General features: G+C 18.8%; 1 protein-coding gene across 7 annotated transcripts; it reads right to left on the bottom strand.

The window, feature by feature from the left end:
- Nucleotides 1–93: 93 nt before the first annotated feature.
- On the bottom strand, nucleotides 94–19,341 carry LOC107996169 (septin-2). Of its 7 annotated transcripts, none has more exons than XM_062079832.1 (10): nucleotides 13,498–14,876; nucleotides 13,138–13,404; nucleotides 12,759–12,935; nucleotides 12,596–12,688; nucleotides 9,713–9,878; nucleotides 9,432–9,582; nucleotides 7,448–7,613; nucleotides 6,383–6,551; nucleotides 2,896–2,977; nucleotides 94–754 (listed from the first exon to the last, which is right to left on the bottom strand). In XM_062079832.1, the coding sequence occupies exons 2-10, from the start codon at nucleotides 13,145–13,147 to the stop codon at nucleotides 593–595; spliced, it is 1,176 nt and encodes a 391-aa protein (XP_061935816.1). In that variant the 5' UTR covers nucleotides 13,148–13,404; nucleotides 13,498–14,876; the 3' UTR covers nucleotides 94–592. The 7 variants fall into 7 exon arrangements, with proteins under 7 accessions (XP_061935816.1, XP_061935818.1, XP_061935814.1 ...); XM_062079834.1 differs by having other exon boundaries at nucleotides 6,395–6,551; XM_062079830.1 differs by lacking the exons at nucleotides 13,138–13,404; nucleotides 13,498–14,876 and adding an exon at nucleotides 19,100–19,341 and having other exon boundaries at nucleotides 12,759–12,931.
- Nucleotides 19,342–19,429: the final 88 nt, after the last annotated feature.

Below are 19,429 nucleotides of genomic sequence, written 5' to 3'. Positions count from 1 at the left end.
TTCAGTTCCTGAATCGCTAAAATTCTTACTGTTTTCGATAAGAATTGAAGTTATTCAAATTACAGATTAGAGAAAGATTATTTGAAATTAAAATTTATTAGATAAATAATATATGTTTATTGTTGTAGAAATTGCATTGAAAAAACAATTTTCTGATTAAATATATAATTGATATATTAATAACATAATAATTAACGAAGAAAAAGAAAATGGTTCGTATTTTTTTTTCTCTTATATCATACTTTTCCTTTACTTTTACTATTATTTTCATTTTTATAAATATACCATGATACAAATACAATCTTTTCATGTCGTGAATAATATTAAAACATAGTTTACGTGACACGATAATATTCTAACTACTATACAAGCAGTATAAATATAAAAGTAAAAACTTGTTCGTAAACATGATTAACCACCTAATGATTAATTTAATAATGCATCAATAATACTCCTATAATAGTACTCGTATAAAACTTTCTCGTCCTTTGAAATACGTTTCGATAATCTTGTGCGCATTTACATAGAATCAAAAGTTCGATATAATGAAATTACAACAATAATAATATATGCTAGTATTATAATTAAGAGCTTAAACATCTATAATACTGTTGCGTTTCTTTTCGACATCCGTGGCATCTAAGTCGTTTCCAAGACTGCCGACTCTTCCTCTGAGACCAATTCCTGGACCAACTTGTCCTGTAGCTTTTAATTTCTCTTGCATTTGTGCGAGCATATCTTGCATTCTTCTTATCTGTGGAAAATTTGAAAAGCAATTTTAAAAATTTTTTATGAACAATAAAAACATGTATATACAGTTACAAAAATTTTCATTCAAGTTATCTTACAAAGAAATTCATTCATTTTGAAAAATGATTTTAAAAATTATAATGGATTATACACAAACAATTTATTTTTCGATAGAATATTTTTATGTGAAATCAAATTTTAAATTTATAATTTTTTCATGTTTTGTAAACAATTTTGTCTAGAAATATTTTTTACAATTAGATAATAAGAACATTAAAGTTTAAACATTTTAAAATTAATTAAAATTTTTGATCTTTTTCTATCTTGTATAAATTTATATTTAAGAAATGAATATAATTCTGATATCTAAGGGATGATTTCATCCCTTCGAAATAATAGTTCATTAATAAAAAAATTGTTACATATATAATTAATTACGATTATATTCATAATCTATATATTCATAATATTTTATATAAAATGGAATTATTAATTTTGATAAACATAATTTATTAGAATTTGAATTTTTATATAAAGATTTTTGTGATTAAATATAGAATAGAATACATAGAATAAGAATTGCATATAAAATATAATATATAATTATTCTTTCCTCTTGAAATATTCTGCTATTTTTTAATTCTTAAGCAAATAAATATCTTATTAAAGAAATTTAAAAAATTAAGAATTCATTATAAAAAATTGAAAATAATTACAATTATATTTACATTGCAAAAAATTTATAATTTTTATTTAAAATGTCATTTCTTGATTTCAAAAATACTTGTTTTTTCTATTACTATTTATATAGTAATGTAATTAATTTTAAAAAAATTGTATAACTTTTTTTATTAAAAAAAACTTGAATAAATAAATAATAATAATATATAATAACAAATATATATTTTTAGAAATTTATAATTTATATGATTATTTATAAAAGAAATTGGGAAAATCATTAAATCATAAAAAACGAGGAATATATAAAATTATTTATAATTATGAATTACTTTACAGAATAATGCATGAAGTAAAAAAATACAAAAAAATATAAAATATTAAATAAAAATAATTTAAAAACAATTACAAATAGTTTAAAAATAATTTGTTAAACGTTAATAGATCCATAATTATTACATATCAATTTTTAATAGATTTTATATATCATGAATATTTTATATATATAATAAAATATGTAAGAAATATTATATAAATAAGAAGAAAAAATTGTAATTTATAAAATATATAATTTATAAAGTGAACAAGTTTTGAAATGATGCAATTTATATAAATTTCAAAATAAATTTGAAATGCTTTATTATTATAATGTTTCAAAATTTTATTGTTTTGTTTATAAACTATAATATCGAAATTATTTTTAAACTTTTTGATAATTTTTATTGTAATTATTTAAAAAATTTTTTTTTTTCTTCAAATTCTTAATTAGAAGAATTCTAAAATTATTATATTTTATTCACTGTTATGTTCAATGTTAATTATATTTATATTTATTATATTATATTTATTTATATATATAATTATATTATATGTATATTAAATTCTAAAATTTCACATAGTGTTTGAAATAAATTTTTATAAAATTTAATGAAATTATGATTATGTAAATGTTTATTTAAATACATTTTTGCTATTTTTTTAACAATTTAAGAACAAATATAGATATTACAATTTCTTTTTTTCAAATAATAAGAATTTTAAAAATATATATATTATTTATTTATTGAAATTTTATTAATAAATAAATTTTATTAATTTTATTAAATTATTTTATCAAATGAAGTTTTACAACATTTTTGTTGAAATTAATTGAAATAAATAACTATATAAATATTTAATTAAAAAATATGTTTATATGAATATATATTTTTAATTAATTGTAATTTTTAATTAATAATATATTTTTAAATAATAAAAAATCAAATTAATGATTTTTGTAAAAATAGTAAACAAATAATTGAATGAAATCATTTTTTATTTTATACTTAATAATATTATTTTAGGAAATAATATAAAATAATTAATGCATGCTATTTAAAATTCTTTCAAATGTTATGTTAAATGAAGTTACGCATAATTAAGAAGCACATAATATCGATTATTCATAATTCTTTGTCATTTTCTTACCTCCTCGTCTTTCTGCAAAAGTAGTCTATCTGTGTCTGATATACTGTTTTCGAAATGTGGACCCGAATCTCTTTTCAGTTTACTGTGAATGAAAGAAAGTAAAATTATTTACTTTTATTGATTTAATAACTGATTAATGAAATGAAAAAGATCCAAAGACGAAGAAAATAATATCTTATTTACAAATATAAAAGATAGAAATAACAACAACACCATAAAAAAATAATGAAAAATATAAGGAGAAAAGGAAGAAAAAAAAGTAAGAAATTTATTCAAAATACTTTTACTTACTTTTTTTTATAATTATATATTTGTATAAAATATATATTCATAGATATTTTATACAAATTTCTATAGAATTTAAATTTAAATTTATCGAACTTCAAAAATTTATTGAATTTGAAACTTTACAAGTAGGAAATATTAGAAATATTTTTTAAAAAAGTATATATTTTGGAAATCAAATAATTGTTATATAAGATATATTCATCTTAATCTTCTTTAAAAAAATATGTAAAATATAAAAAATTTTTTTAGAAAAAAGTTATACAATATTAAAGACAAAATCATGCTGTTATTTATTTGATCTTATATTCTTAAATAAATTTGCATTAACGAATCGAATTTTTAAATTAAAAACTATATTACATTCGGTACACAAAATGGTAGGACAAATTATGATTTTTAATGTTTTTATAATTTTGATAATTAATGTAATATTAATGCAATATATTTAAATTTCATATACATATTTATATAAAATTTCTTAATAATAATATAGAATTATAACATTCTTATAATATACTTATAATATATATATATATATATATATAGTATGTTTCTTAATAATATAGAAGAAAATCAACCATTTAATATAGAAGAAATTTGTATCGTTATTTAATAATGAAAAGATTTCTTCATAATAAAATGATTGTGAAGATTGCTTATGTTAATTTTAGAAAATAAATGAGTAAAAAATATCGATTTTTTCGAGAATATTTCATTAAAAGAATTTCTAAGATTTTTTCCAATATTTTTACCAATTCTATTGCCTAATATCATTCTTGTTTAGTAAAATCAAATATGATTATTACAAGGTTTTTTTATTACATTTTTTTTTATTAAGATACATTTTTTTTATTTTCAATTTATAATGAAAAGAATGGAAATTACAAAAATAAATTTTATACTTATGATTTTTCGAATATTTAAAATAAAATATTATATGATAAGTTTTTATTTATATGTATTAAAAATTAAATAATTTTAAAATGATATATTTTAACAAAAAAAATTGATTAATTATATTATTAATTATATTATTGATTCTAAATAATATTTGATTTTACAGCTAATATATGATGCAATTGATAAAAAATTATTATATTATTGTTATATTATTGTTATATTATTGTTATATATGTTATATTATTGTAATATAGCAAAAATCTTTTCATGTATCTTGTAAAGCTAATATGATAGACAATTTTTATACTGATATGTTTGATCGAATTTTTTATTATTTTCTGTTATCATTTTATGCAATTATTTTTCATATAATCAGATCAAATTTGTAAGAAATATTGTAAATTGTAATTGGTATCTTTTATATTATTCAAAATATATATTTTATATTATATAAATATATTATATTATGTAAAATTGAAATAAATTGCATTAGTCTCGAAAAAAAATATACTGAGAAACATAAAATATATTAACATTTTGTGAATCGACATATTAACATATACATATTTAAAAATTATCTAAATTTATCTTTAATATAAATTTTTTCTGAGATATGAGAAATCTCCAAATTTAATAAATATAATCAATAAAAATTTATTAACATGAATACATAATAACATGTTAAATATGCCAAAATATATATTTTGAATATATAGTGAAAAATGATATTTAGAATACATTTATCCATGCCAAATAGTGATAGATACGCACATATATAATGAACAAAATAACTTTTCGATGCTTTAGAATAATTTTTTTTTACTGATTTAAAAATATAATATAAATATTCTCTTTATAATTATTTTTATATATTTTTTAATTTTTAATTTTGTCTTTTTTAAAATAATATTAATTATTACTTAGCATTTATTACTTTTAAACATCTCAAACATTAATAAAAATTTATAATATAAGTTTAAAAATATAAGATATGATTATAATATCAACAAGTGGGATTGTAACGTTATAATACAAAAAAAACTTTAATACAGAAAAATTTAATTATTATTTAAATTATATTATTGTTTTTTTTCTATTAAGTAAAAAATTGATACAATACATTATGAGTAAATTTAAATACATCAAAAAAATAATTTATATATTTATCATAAATGTAATAAAATAATTTATTAAAAAAATATAAATAAAAATTATTTTTATGTTTTCCCCATTTTCTGTTTTTTATTAAAGATTTGCATATTATTTGATATACAATGAAATTTATGGTGTTATTAATAATGTCAAATAAATAAATAATATCTTCATGTAAGAATTTTTTGTTAGCATAATAGTTCCTGTGTAATCATATTCCAAAGTCAAAATATTATCACTGCTTTCTAATTACTCTAAGCTTATATTATAAGCATCTTATATAATATATATACATATGTATATATATATATATATACACACACATCATAATGATTATAAAAAAATATAATTTTATATATATTATTTATTATTTTATTAATTTATATATTTATATTTATTTATATATTTATATATTATATTATATATTATATTATATTTATTAATTTATATAAATATTATTATTTATATATATATATAAATTATATATGTCACATTGATAAAGATTTCATGTTAATAAATATTTTAATTTTCAACTGTTTACTTCGGTACACAACAAGTTTATTCGTTTTCAAAAAAACGAATTGTTTTATTATTTTTTTGACTCAATTTTAAAGATATTATTTTTTAAATAGTTTAATCATACATAAAAAATTTAAAAAACTGTTAAATTTAGCAAATGCCAATTTTATTTTTACGATATATCAATAGCTTATTAAAAACTCGTTTAATTAATTTTTCGAAAAGAATTTTAATATCAATAATAATAATATATAAATTTTAATTATGTTGAAATTTGATTTTTGCAAGTTTATTCAGAGATATTGTAAGATTAATTAAATGACAGCATGAACTCCTTTTTCATAATTTATATTATATTAATATTATTCTTTATAATTCTTACTTAAAATATTTTTTTATATCTTTTATATTTTTCGAAATATTTGCTCATAAAATATTAAAATTAAAAAAAGAAAAAATTATTCACAATATACGTACATATTTCAAGATAATCGACGAAGTGATTTATCTAAAGTATCAAATATCTATTTATTCAAAGATACCACGAGTATTTTAAATAATATATCAGAAAATATATGGATATACATTTAGAGAGAAGATATACCTACTGAATGCAATACTTATTTACATGCGTAAATACCTCCGTTCCCGAATAGCTTGCTGTGAAATTTGTGAAATGCATTGTGCCCGGAAATTCTCATAATGCACATCTTGCGTGACGTCTTTCAGATCTTGCATGTGCGTAGATATTAGCATTGTCCTTAATTTCACGAAATCACTGTGCTTCGGGTTTTCCACTGCGCTCCATTAAAATTCAAATGTTAAATGGAATTCAAACAATTTAAGTTATGTTTACGAAGTTTTAGAATTATCAAAAATTAAATTAAATTCTCAAGAAAAAAGTATTATTGCTTCTTAAATTTCAATGTATTAAATTAATATTAAATCAGTCATAAAATTTCTGAATTTTTATGTAAAAATCAGTTGTCAGAAATTTTGTTCAACTTATTTATACTGATATATTGATATAGATATTTTCGAATTAAAATGATGTTTCTTAAAATAATATTTCATTTTTCATTTTTCATTTTTCATTTTTCATTAAGCTTGATGCTTGATAATCATGACAATATTTCTGTATTATCGTGTGAAAGAATCTGTTATTATTATATATAGATTAGATTAAGTAAGGTTATCTGTTATTACTATATATAGCTTAGGTTAAATTAGGTTGCATAGGTTTTGGTTGCACAGATTTTAGGTTTTATGTTGCAAAGATTTTGTAAAAATTCAAAATAAAAAAAATAATCAAAAATAAAAAAATAATGTTTTTTTAGTTATTGATAGTTTTTAGTTATTGATAAAAATAAATTAAATACTCCTAGTAATATTTGTAAGCAAATTTCATAAAGAATAGGATTAATTCAAACAATTCAAATCGTAAAATAATTTTTGTTTTATCTTGGTTTGCATCATCATTTTTTAAATTTTTGGATATCTATACTCGAATAGATGAAATTTTTCATAAATTAAATTCAAACAATATTATTATGCCAATAAATAATAACTAGATAATTTAATCAGTATTTTTTAAAAAAAAAATTTTAATTCTAAAACTTCGTTGACTTCATATACTTATACATACATACTTTAGAATTGTTTTTTGTTATTTGAAAATATGAAATTTAGTTACCTTCTACTACTCCCCAAGGATATTGACGACCACGAACCTTCTTTCCCGCGACTTCGAGTACTGTTGAACTACCGACTACAGCAAACGGGATGCACGCTTTAAGTTCTTTGTCTTGCTGTTTAAATTCTTCATCTTCATCGCTATCACAATCCGGAAATTGATATATCTGTATGAAAAAATATCATATTTTATTGTTTCATCTTTAATCTTTATTTTTGTATTTTTTTTACAAATTATATTTATTAAATATTAGATCGTTAAATAAATTTTGTGGATTTTTAAATGATGCTTACACTGAATTTACATTTCTCATGCTAATTTTCTTTTCAAAAATTAGTTATTTTATTATAATATATTATATTAAAAAAAGAAATGGGCACATTTATTGACATGAAATAGTTTGAAAGAAAATTTTAAAGTTATTTGTAATAGAATGATGGGAAATATCTTTTTGTTTAAATTAATGCAATAATTCATTTCCAAGCAGTTTATTCTCCATTTTGGTTATATCATTTTCCTTATATTATATTTCTCTCGTTATATTATATTTATTTCTTTAATTGATACGAAATATCATTTTTGATTTTAAATTATAACACTGAAATAATGTTTCATATGAAATAAAATTTTAAAATAAATATTAATTTCTCAAAAATGTAGATCTCAATAAATATCTTAAAATATTTTATATCTAAAGTAGAAACTTTTATAAATTATCGAAATGTAGTCGTTTCAGGAAAATAATTATTTATTTCATTCAATATTTTTTATAATATTTCAGCAATATTATTCATTCAGCAATATTATTTAAAAAGATAGATATCTATAGCAATAGATATCTGTAGAGATAATTAATAATTATATATAATTAACAAAAGCTTCTAATTAAGTAGAATTCTTGTTAAATAGTAAAACATAATATATCAATCAATTAATTAGCATTTTCAATTAATTCTTCTCATATCGACATGAAATTTTTGCCAATATCAAAGAATCTCAATATATATGTTTTTGATATTATTTAATATTATTAATATAATATATATAATATTAATATTATAATATTATTATATAATATTATAATATATTATAATAATATAAATATTAATATTAATATTATTATAATATTAATATAATATTAATATTATAAATATTAGAAATACATTCTCAGCAATTTTTCTATATATTTCATTATTAAGTTTATATAATATATAAAAAACAAAATGATTAATTACAATAATTTTACAAAAAGATTAACTATCATTAAAAAATTCTATATAATTTTTGGATATTATATTTTTATATTTTATATTTATAAATGTTATTTTTTTTTATATATTTTTATATATTTTTATATATTTTTATTTTATATATTTTTTTTTATAAATGTTAAATTTATATTATTTAATATTATATATATATAATATATATTTATATATAATATTAATTGCGCGAAAAATTGTACAAATATATAAGTATAACTTAATTTAATTTTTTTCAAATATGTATTTTTATCATTTTTATCTTATATCGATGAGATTATAATTTTTATTAAAATATAAATTATATATATAATCCCTTCTATTCATATAAATTAATATATAATTTTTATTATTAGTATAAATTTTATATAACAATTAAAAAATAAAACTGGCGATTTTCTTATAAATATTATTAATATTTTCTTTATTATTTTCTACTAATTCATTTTCTATATAATTAGAAATTTAATAAAAATATTTATATGATAAGAAATTTATATAATATAAATATTATATATAATACACATAAAAATAAAGAAACCATGAAATTCTTTAAAGATACCGTTCAGTAAAGAATATTAATTATTTTATTATGATATATTAGAATTGAGAAAAAAAATTGCAACAACATCATTTTAATAAATACTTTAAAGTAAAAAATTCGAAAAACTTAATTAATGATCTAATAAAAAAAAATTGAAAAATTGAGAAAAATATAATACCTGAATTTCGTGTTCTTCAATGTCAGTAAGGATTCGTTCTTTTAATTTTTTTACTTCATAAGTAGTCAACGTATCCGCTTTCGCAATTACAGGGACAACATTTACTTTACGATGTAATCGTTTCAATACTTCCAGATCAATTTGTCTAAGTCTATGAGAAAAAAATAACAAAAAAGTAAATGCAACATATATATATATATATATATACATATATATATATATATATATATATATATATATATATATAATCAAGAAAATGTTGAAGAAATATTTAAACATACCCGTGACCATAAGGAGGTATAAAGTATAAGCAACAATGTACTCGATTATCTTGAATATTCTTCCTATTTAATCCACTTTCGTCCGTGAAATATTGTCGAAATTGTTCGTCAATATAGGCTGAACATGCTTTCCAAGTGTCCTCACAATTTACTGCATCGCCAAATCCTGAATACAAATTAATTTAATTGCCTGAAAGTTTTGTGACATTTTATATTATTATTATTATTTTATATTTCATAATATCGATATAAAATCATATTTAATGCATATAAAATGATTATTTCTTCAGAATTTGAAATTAATTAAATTAAATAACATTAGCCATTATATTTGATTAATATGTATCTACTATATTATTTTATATGAATTTAATTTAAAAAAAATTAAATATTGAAAATTGAAAATTGAAAATTAAAAAAATTGATGATAATTTTATATGAATTTAAAAAATTAAAAATTGAATCGAAACAAAAATAAAATTGTTCGTACATCACATATATGATACAAATTTTTCATGAACATTATTTATTAATTTTTATAGAATTTTTCAAGAAATGATTATATATAATATAAAGAATAATAAATTATATTATTATATTAAAATTTACATATTAATATTACATACATTATATATATTATATTAATATTATTTATTACATTATAATTATTATATTGTAATTTTTTTTCATATTTTTATTATATTGTATAAAATTATAAAATATAATTTTAAATTAAAAAATAAAATAAGAAAAAAAATAAGAATTATAAAATATAAAAATATTTATTCCTAGATGGCAGTAGTGAATATATTAAACATAAGGAAAGTATTATAAAAATTATTAAAAATATTTTTAAATAAATTTTATAAAAAATATTTGAAAAAGACCAGATATATTTGTAATAGATAATTATAATTAGAAATATTATTTTGATTACATAATTTTATACATGAATAATTTTAAGACGACTGAAGAATAAAGAAAATGTGGAGACTAAGATTTGTTGAATTATTAGATAATTTTTATATAAATAAAACAATAATTTTTATATATATAAACATAAAATAAAACTAAATTAAATTAAAATAGTAAGTTGTTTATAAAAATAAATTATATAGAACATGAAGAAAATAGATTTATTTGAAAAAATGAGATTATATATTAATCTAATAAATGTTTATTATAGATTATAAAATAATTCAATTACAAATGGAATTTTTTTTTAATATTCTTTTAATAAAAATAATATATATATATTTATTAGGTTGATAAGAAAATTATATTAATTTCTGATCTCGGTATCATAAACATAAATATTATAACTTGATAAAATATATAATTTCAAATGATTTGCAAATCACTGTTTATGATAAATTCATTTTATAATAATGATATTTTATATTAGCAAAATAATTGTATTTTTGTCTGAAATTAGATATTAATTTAAATTAAGTAATGTAACAATTAGACATAAAATTATTGAATATACAAATTCTAATGACAAATATTTCTAAAAATATAAAAAAAAACTATGTAATTAATTAGTTGATAACAAAATACTTTTATAAAATTTTCATGAAGTCCAAAATTTTAATATTGGATATCTAAACTATAAGTTATCTGATAATTATTAAAAATATGTTAAAACATAAACAAATGAATATTATTATTATATTGTTATAATTAATAATATAATAATAATAGTGTTAATTAATTTATATTATAGAAAAATATTATGATTTTAATTTAATAAAAATTCTTAATCATAGAATAATAAATAAAAACAATAAATAAATATAAATTGAAAAACATAAAGTAATTTACGTTCAATGAAATAACATATATCAAAACACAAAAAATATATTAAAATAGTAAATATTTCACAACACAATTTTAATTCACAAATGTAAAAAAAAATTTAAATTATATTGCAAATATATTGCAAATGAATGCATAAAATTGTATATTGTATAAAAATTTTCGTTTTTTCAAATTGTTATAAAAAAGATATTAAATAAAGATGTTTGTAAAAATAATATTAAAAAAACAAATTTATATTAACATTAACATTAAAGTATTTGATGATTCAGAAAATTGAAATTATTTTCTGTTAATATTTTAATTTATATTTTTATGATTTAATTGGTATTTTTATAATTCATTTTCGCCTAATTAATTTCCTTTAGTTTCATAATATTTGTATTTTATATTATAGGAGAATAAAAATAATTATTATTAGTAAAATTTTTAGAAATAATTATTTGCAATTAATAGTAATAAAACTTAATAACTAGTCATTTAAAATAAACAACAAGAAAATAAATTTTTTTTAATAAAAAAATTCAATTTTTTTAATTTTTTCATTTCTTCAAGTGTTATATTTGAAATATTATATTTGAAATATTATAATTGAAATGAAAAAATATATGATTTATAGAGAAAATATTATTGATTTTCATATTTCAAAATAATTTTGATAATTCTTGTTTAAAAGATTTTTATAATAACGATACAAAGACATTAAATAGTTAGAAATTTACGATATTACTTGAGATATTATTAATATATTAAACATAATTAATAATATAATATTTAAAACGATTAAGATATATGAGTATCATATAAGATATGATCAAATTATGAATTAACAGATAGCTAATACTAAAAATCTTTGCAAAATCTTTTATTTCATTTGACACAATATTTTTTAATTATCATTTTTTTTTAACATTTCTATAATTTTTTAAATAAAATTGGATAAAATGCTTGAGAATTTATTATTGAGAAAAACTAAAAATTTTTTTATTTTTCAAAAATTTAATATATCTCAAAATATTGCTAATATCAATTTCTAGAACAGTTGGATATTAAAAGAGATTATACCTGGTGTGTCAACGATCGTTAGACGTAGCCTGACTCCACGTTCTTCGATATCCATTGTCTTCTTTTCTATCGTTGTTGTTTTTTCAATGCGTTCTAGAAAGAACTGGTTTTGGCAATGATCATCGTGGGAATTATTATTTTAGTACTATTTAGTAGTACCAACCAGCTGCATCAAGAATTCGTCGGTCTTTGTAAAGATCTCCGAGGAAGAGACTGTTTATTAAAGTAGATTTTCCAAGGCCACTTTCTCCTAACACCATCAGAGTGAACTCGAATCCTCTTTTAACCGATTTTCTGTGCACTTGTTCGGGTAATGTTGCAAATCCAATATAGTCCCTGTCTTGATGAATAAAATGAAAAACGATTAAATGTTAATAAACTTTTCTTCTTCGTTTTGTTTTCTCTCTCTTTCTCTCTCTTTTCGTCTTCCTTCATTATCTATACCTCATTTTTGCCTTCTTTCGTCTCATTTTCTTCTCTCGAGAGAATAAAAAAAGAAAGAAAGATACAAAAAACCTAAAATTAAATGTATGTATACATACCACCAGACATGTTAGCCACGCGCGATGACACTTTGAAAGTGTCAAACTAAAAGCGGCGAATGGACGATGGAACGACACAAGAACACTGCACAAAACGTGAATGAGGGTGGATTGCTACTGTTTTGCCCTTAGGATTGCGCTGCGCTGGCGCACTAGTGGTCACCGATCAATAACATGCTCATAAGTTCAGTTTCTAATTTCCTGTTTATTCAGCACATTCGAATTTCTTTTTCTGGATATCGGACCAGATAACAAAATTTTCATTCACTATAATGATAAAATGATAGTGTGACTCACTTATTATTTATTATTTATCTTTTTAACAAGAATTATTAATTTTTCTTAAACTATAAATCTTACATGATAAAAAAATTTTATTCTTTCCACAAAGAAAAATTTTCTTCGTTTTGTTTTCTTTGTCAAATTTTTTTTAATGTTCGAAACGTTTGTCTCTTAGATAGACGTACATACACACTGTTTCCCAGAACAAAAATTACGGGAGGAGAAAATTTATCTTATCTACTTATCTTATTTATTTTATCGATTTCGAAGAAAAATTGATTCGAAGAAAATTAATGCAAAGAAAAATGGCGGGAAATTTGATCGAGGTTCAGGGATCGAGATTGAATGAGTTAATGAATCGATGTTGAAGGGGAAAGGGCGAGGGAATCAAAGATCTAACGATAGTAAGGGCAATTGTGAATGGAACGCGGTCGACTCACGTAATTTCCGAGGAGGTCGTCGGGCTAGGACGTTTCTCGAGTTCCGGCGCCACGCCTCGGAGTCAACGTTCTCATGAAAAAGGCGAGGAAGGAAGGGGAAAAACCCGGTGGCCGAAGGTAGGCGAACGTGGACGAAGATGCTCGTCGCGCGCAACATTACGAATTGACAGTCTCGACACGTGGATATCGCTCTTGTAATACTTGGAACACGAGACAAACCCATCCGGCTTATATACCACCTTGTACACCAGGCCGTACTTGCTTCGCATTCTTCCTTCGCCCGGGACCCTGTTATCCGCCATCGATCGTTTAAGCTTAATTCCACTTTGGATCTTGTGCTAAGCAAATTAGGCTTCCTTTGCACGCAATCTTAAAAATAATAAACAGCAAATGGAAATGAAATGAAAATAGAGGTAAATAAACTAATTCGTTTAACTATTATATAAACCATAGATACTGGTGTGATTGCATTTGATTGATAAATTGCGAATTTTTTTTTGAGAATAAATATTTTTTATATCGTTAGATTAAATTTGCATTTTTTTTAAAGTCTGTAAATCACTTGTAAATTATGATAGAATGCTTTAAATTTAATTTATATTTCACAATAATTGAGTTTTTAGAGTCTAAGATAGATTTAAATAAAATAAATTTATTTTTGACAATCAAGTTACTATATTCAAATAAAAATAATGTATTTAAAAAAAGATTGTACATTGTGTATAAGATAGGTATAGATAATATTATTTTGGGCTATTTTGTATAATAAGAAATTTTATAAATAGTCTTTTTTAATTTTTTTAAAGTTATAAATAAATATTGCAAAATCTTTTTAATTTTATTCTTAATTTTATTCTGTTTTTTAAATTAGCCATTACGTTATAAGATAATAGATTGAAATTTAACATTCTTGTTGATATCAAGACGATATGATAATTTATGATATGATATGATAATTTTATAACAGTCGATTAAATGCTTAAAATAACTGCCAAAAATAAATAAATTGGAAAAATAAAAAATTCATTTTCAATCTGCTTACTTTCCAAACATTACATTCAATTATTATTTAGAGCAAAGGATCTATTTAACGAATATTTAATGATTTAAAATTTTTTATATAATTTAAAAACATTTTTTAATTTTTTTTTCCAATTAAAAATTAATTATCAATTATTTTTTAACGTTTATTATTCTTTTTTTTAGATAAATTGTTAAAAAATGTAGAAATCAATCAAAATATAAAATAATATTTTTGTAGCATGGGGTACTATGAATGATAATATATTTTTATTTTAATATTTTTAAGTTATTTAAGTTTTATTTTAAAAATATAATGCTTTAATTAATTCATGTTTGTTTTCTAATTTTTAAAAAGTAATTGATTAATTGGTAATTGAAAAAAGATACTACTAAAGTAATTTAGTTATTTACATTATTTTATTCAGTGTAAAAAAATTTAAAAATCTTCAAAATTTTAAAAAATTACCATGAAATCAAATCAACATTTATTTAAAATGAAATTTAATTTTCTCTAAAGTAATGAAAATAAATTATTTGAGTTAATAATTAATATTTCAATTAAGAAAATGAATTATAATAATTTTAATAAATGCAAGATAATCTATAGAATTTTATGAAAAATCTAATACATATATTTTATATATTTTTATAAATAATATAAATAAATATATTATATATTTCTGTTTTTGATTTATAGAAATGGATTATAATTGTGATTCATAATACATTTACATGATAATTGTTGTATAATTAATTTATAGCAATAATCATTCAAAATTCTTCAAAATTCGAATTTAAAGAAATTTAATAATGATAAACAAAAATTCTGATTATGATATAATAAAAATTGTAAAATTTCTGATACTGAATTTCTGATATTGAATAATGTAGATTCATGTATTTTTTATAATATAAAATGATCATTTTTAGTCTATAAATTATTTTTTTTAAATAAATGTTATATTAAGAAAATTTTAAAAAGTTATTGCTATATATAATATTAAATAATAATGAATAAGTAAATATATATAATATTTTAATATTTTAATATTTTTGATATTAATATTTTATATTTTCATATATATAAATTTACGAAAATAAAAAATTTATTTAACTGAAATTCTTTTTATTTAAAAAAAAAATATATAGATAGTAAAAACCAGTAAACTTTTATTATATGTACTAACTTTTATTATATATAAATATAGAAATCAATTAATTTAATAAATATTAAAAAATGAAAAAAAATATAAATATTAATAAACATAGAGAAAAGAATCTGTTTTATGAATTTAACGATTTAATTGATTAATCTGATTGAAAGTTTTAAAAATAAAAAAACTGTTAAATTATGTAAGTTATTTTAAAAAAAAAATTCAACTTATATTGATTTCCATATGAATCTTTATGTTTTAAATTATAAAAATTATATCAACTTTTTTAATAATATTTCAAGATAATAAAGCTAATATTTCAAGATTCCAGAATGAATTCGGAAGAGATTGATTCAATATCAGGTAAGATATTTACAGACTATTTACATAATATTTATAATATCTTGATGATACAATTATTAATATATTTCAGTTTTATATTGCACTTGCACAGAAATTTATTTAATAAATAATATTTATATATGATTTAAATATTTCATTCTTTCTTGATATATTTATATTCACTTGATATATTTATAATTTCATTTTCATGAAATATAAAAATAGACGGATATTTTATTACTTTTTTTACATCTATATCAATTTAAAATTTTTCTAATAATTTCAAATTCAAAATTTATTAAATACTGTAAAATATAAAATATTGTTATATATATTTAATAAAAACGGATACATTATTTTATATTATTTATTTCTTATTCTTTTATATTTTTTACTCATTTATCCCATATTCTGTTATTCAATTAATACGTGGACCTTGTATATAAATTTATTAAGTTAATATTAGATTAACCTTTTAAATGTTTCTTTTTAAGAAAATTATTATATATTTATAATAAAATTTTTATTGTTATGTAGGCATTATTATTATAAGTTTGCTCAATATATAATTTATGTTATAAGCAAAAATTTTTATATTTTCTCTAGTATAATTATAAATATTTATACGATTTTAAAAAAAAGCAACTATTTTCTTTCAATGATTTAAAAAGAAATTATTAAAAGAATCCACTATGATTTTAATTAACTTATTTTAATTAATATATATATATATCGATATGTATTCCATGATGGATATGGCATGAATTGTCTAAGGATATGAAGAAGACTAGAAAAATGAGAGAAAGTGAATGAAACTGTCTCTTGATGTTGCGTCAACATAATTGCAGGAACGGTTAAGAGAGATTCTCGTGAACTCGTTTGCGAATATTGCATCAGCATTGTAGATGCTGTAAATCGAAAATCAAGCAACTATACTTACTGTTAATCGAAATTTAAAAAATATTTTTTTCAAATCAGAAAAAAATATGATCGTATATCTAAAAAAAATCAAAATTAAATTAATTTGTCTCTTTATAAATTCAATAAAATATTTAAATGCATATTTTTTAATATATCAATATATAAATATTTATATATTCAAATTTTTAATCACATGTAATATTTATAACTATTTATTATTATTATAGTATAAAATATCGACAAATAGAAATAAATGAAATGAAATATTTAATCAAATAAAATATTTTATAATTTTTTCTTATTAAAATCTAAATTTATTTTTCTCTCAATATTATTAATTAATTTCTTTAATATTTAAATATAGTATATTAATTAAGTATATTATTAATAAGTTAAAAAATTTATGATAATAAATAATATTTTTATAATAATTTATGGTTTTTTTATGTAGTCTAAATATAAAAATTATTTTTGGTAATAAATGTTTAATATAAAAATATGTTTAATAAAAAATATGAATTCTTTAAATTACATATGTGGATCCAGATTAATCAATCTTCTTACCTTATTTCTTTACTTTATTAGTGCAAAACAACTGCAGTAATCATATATGATGTAGATATGTAATCTTAAAATTATTCATATTAATGAATCTCTTTATTTTAAATATAACATGAATATATCTTTAGATATTTATAATAAAATAAGAAAATAGCAATAAAATACATATTATGTATTAATATTATATTAATACATATAATAATATGTATAAATACATATTAATATATATATAAAAGTACATATTAAATTCCGAAAAAAATTAAATTTGATTTGATCTAATTTTAAAAATAAAGAATTATTCTTTTATAATTTTAGTCTTATAATTTTGTATTATAAAAAAAATGTTATGAAATGAATAATTTGGTAGAATTTTATTAAAATTTAATAATTAAATTAAATAATATTATATATTCATTATATATATATATATATATATATATATATATATATATATATATATATATATATAAAATGAATTAATTTTTAAAAATTAATGAATGAATTTTTGAAAATGAATTTTTAAAAATTAAAAAAATTTAAAAAAAAATACGAATTTATTATTTTTTTTAATAAACATTAAAAGTAAATTTATATTTATCTTTTTAAAATGTAAGAAGTAATTAAATAATCAAATAAAATAGAGATTTTATTCTATTGCAATATCAAAAGTTATAAGTACAAAAGATATTAAATGACTATATTATAAAAAATTAGGAATAAATAACTAAAATTAATAAAATTAAACATAAGTAAATTTAAACAATTTATAATCGGAAATTCATTTTAAATAAATCTAAAATAAAATCTTCATACAAAAAAGAAATTAATAGAATAAAATAATATATTTTTAAATTATTTAAAAAATTTTAAATCATCAATTAAATGCATTGTTTATCCTATACAATATTGATCCTTTTTATTCTTATATTTTTCTTTTAATTATATTTTTATTTCACGACATAAAGATCCGATGGAAAATCATCGATAAAGATTTTAATGTAACACGGTAATTCATAGCAGTTCTCGATAATTTCACATCAATTAATATTAAGCGCTAAAAAGTAATCGATGTAGAATAATTTTCTATAGAAAGGTGATCGGCATATAAGTGATCGTTGTGCATAGTTGCAAAGAGAGGAAAGATGAAGGAAAAGAGAAGTGAGATTACATAAGTGAGCGTATCTCGCGTTTCACACCGACCTTTAGGGCCGAATCGCAGGATCGTGGATCACGACTTACGAGAAATCACGAGGATTCACGAGCAGAAAGAGTCGCGTTAGCGATGCAACAGCACGAAGACGACGTTCTCTCTGACTTTCCTTGTTGCTCCACGATAAGAGGTGTGTGCGCTTTCTGGAATACCAATGCCACATAGAAGACTGAACATCGTATTCTGCATAGCATTGTCTTTCGACGAGTTCTTTGGTCGCGCAACAGTGCTGAATTCGGCGGAAATCATTCGAAAACTTGACCGTTTCCATGAAGGAAACTTTCTGTCCTGGGGGCGCTACCGTGACTGCGACAATAGCAGGCTGCGCGCGCAAAAGCCGTGGGTTTATATAATAAAAG

This window comes from Apis cerana, linkage group LG9 (assembly GCF_029169275.1).
Source record: "Apis cerana isolate GH-2021 linkage group LG9, AcerK_1.0, whole genome shotgun sequence".
NCBI classification, from domain to species: domain Eukaryota; kingdom Metazoa; phylum Arthropoda; class Insecta; order Hymenoptera; family Apidae; genus Apis; species Apis cerana.
The sequence above is the reverse complement of the archived record's forward strand: the minus strand, read 5'-3'. Positions and strand labels throughout refer to the sequence as shown.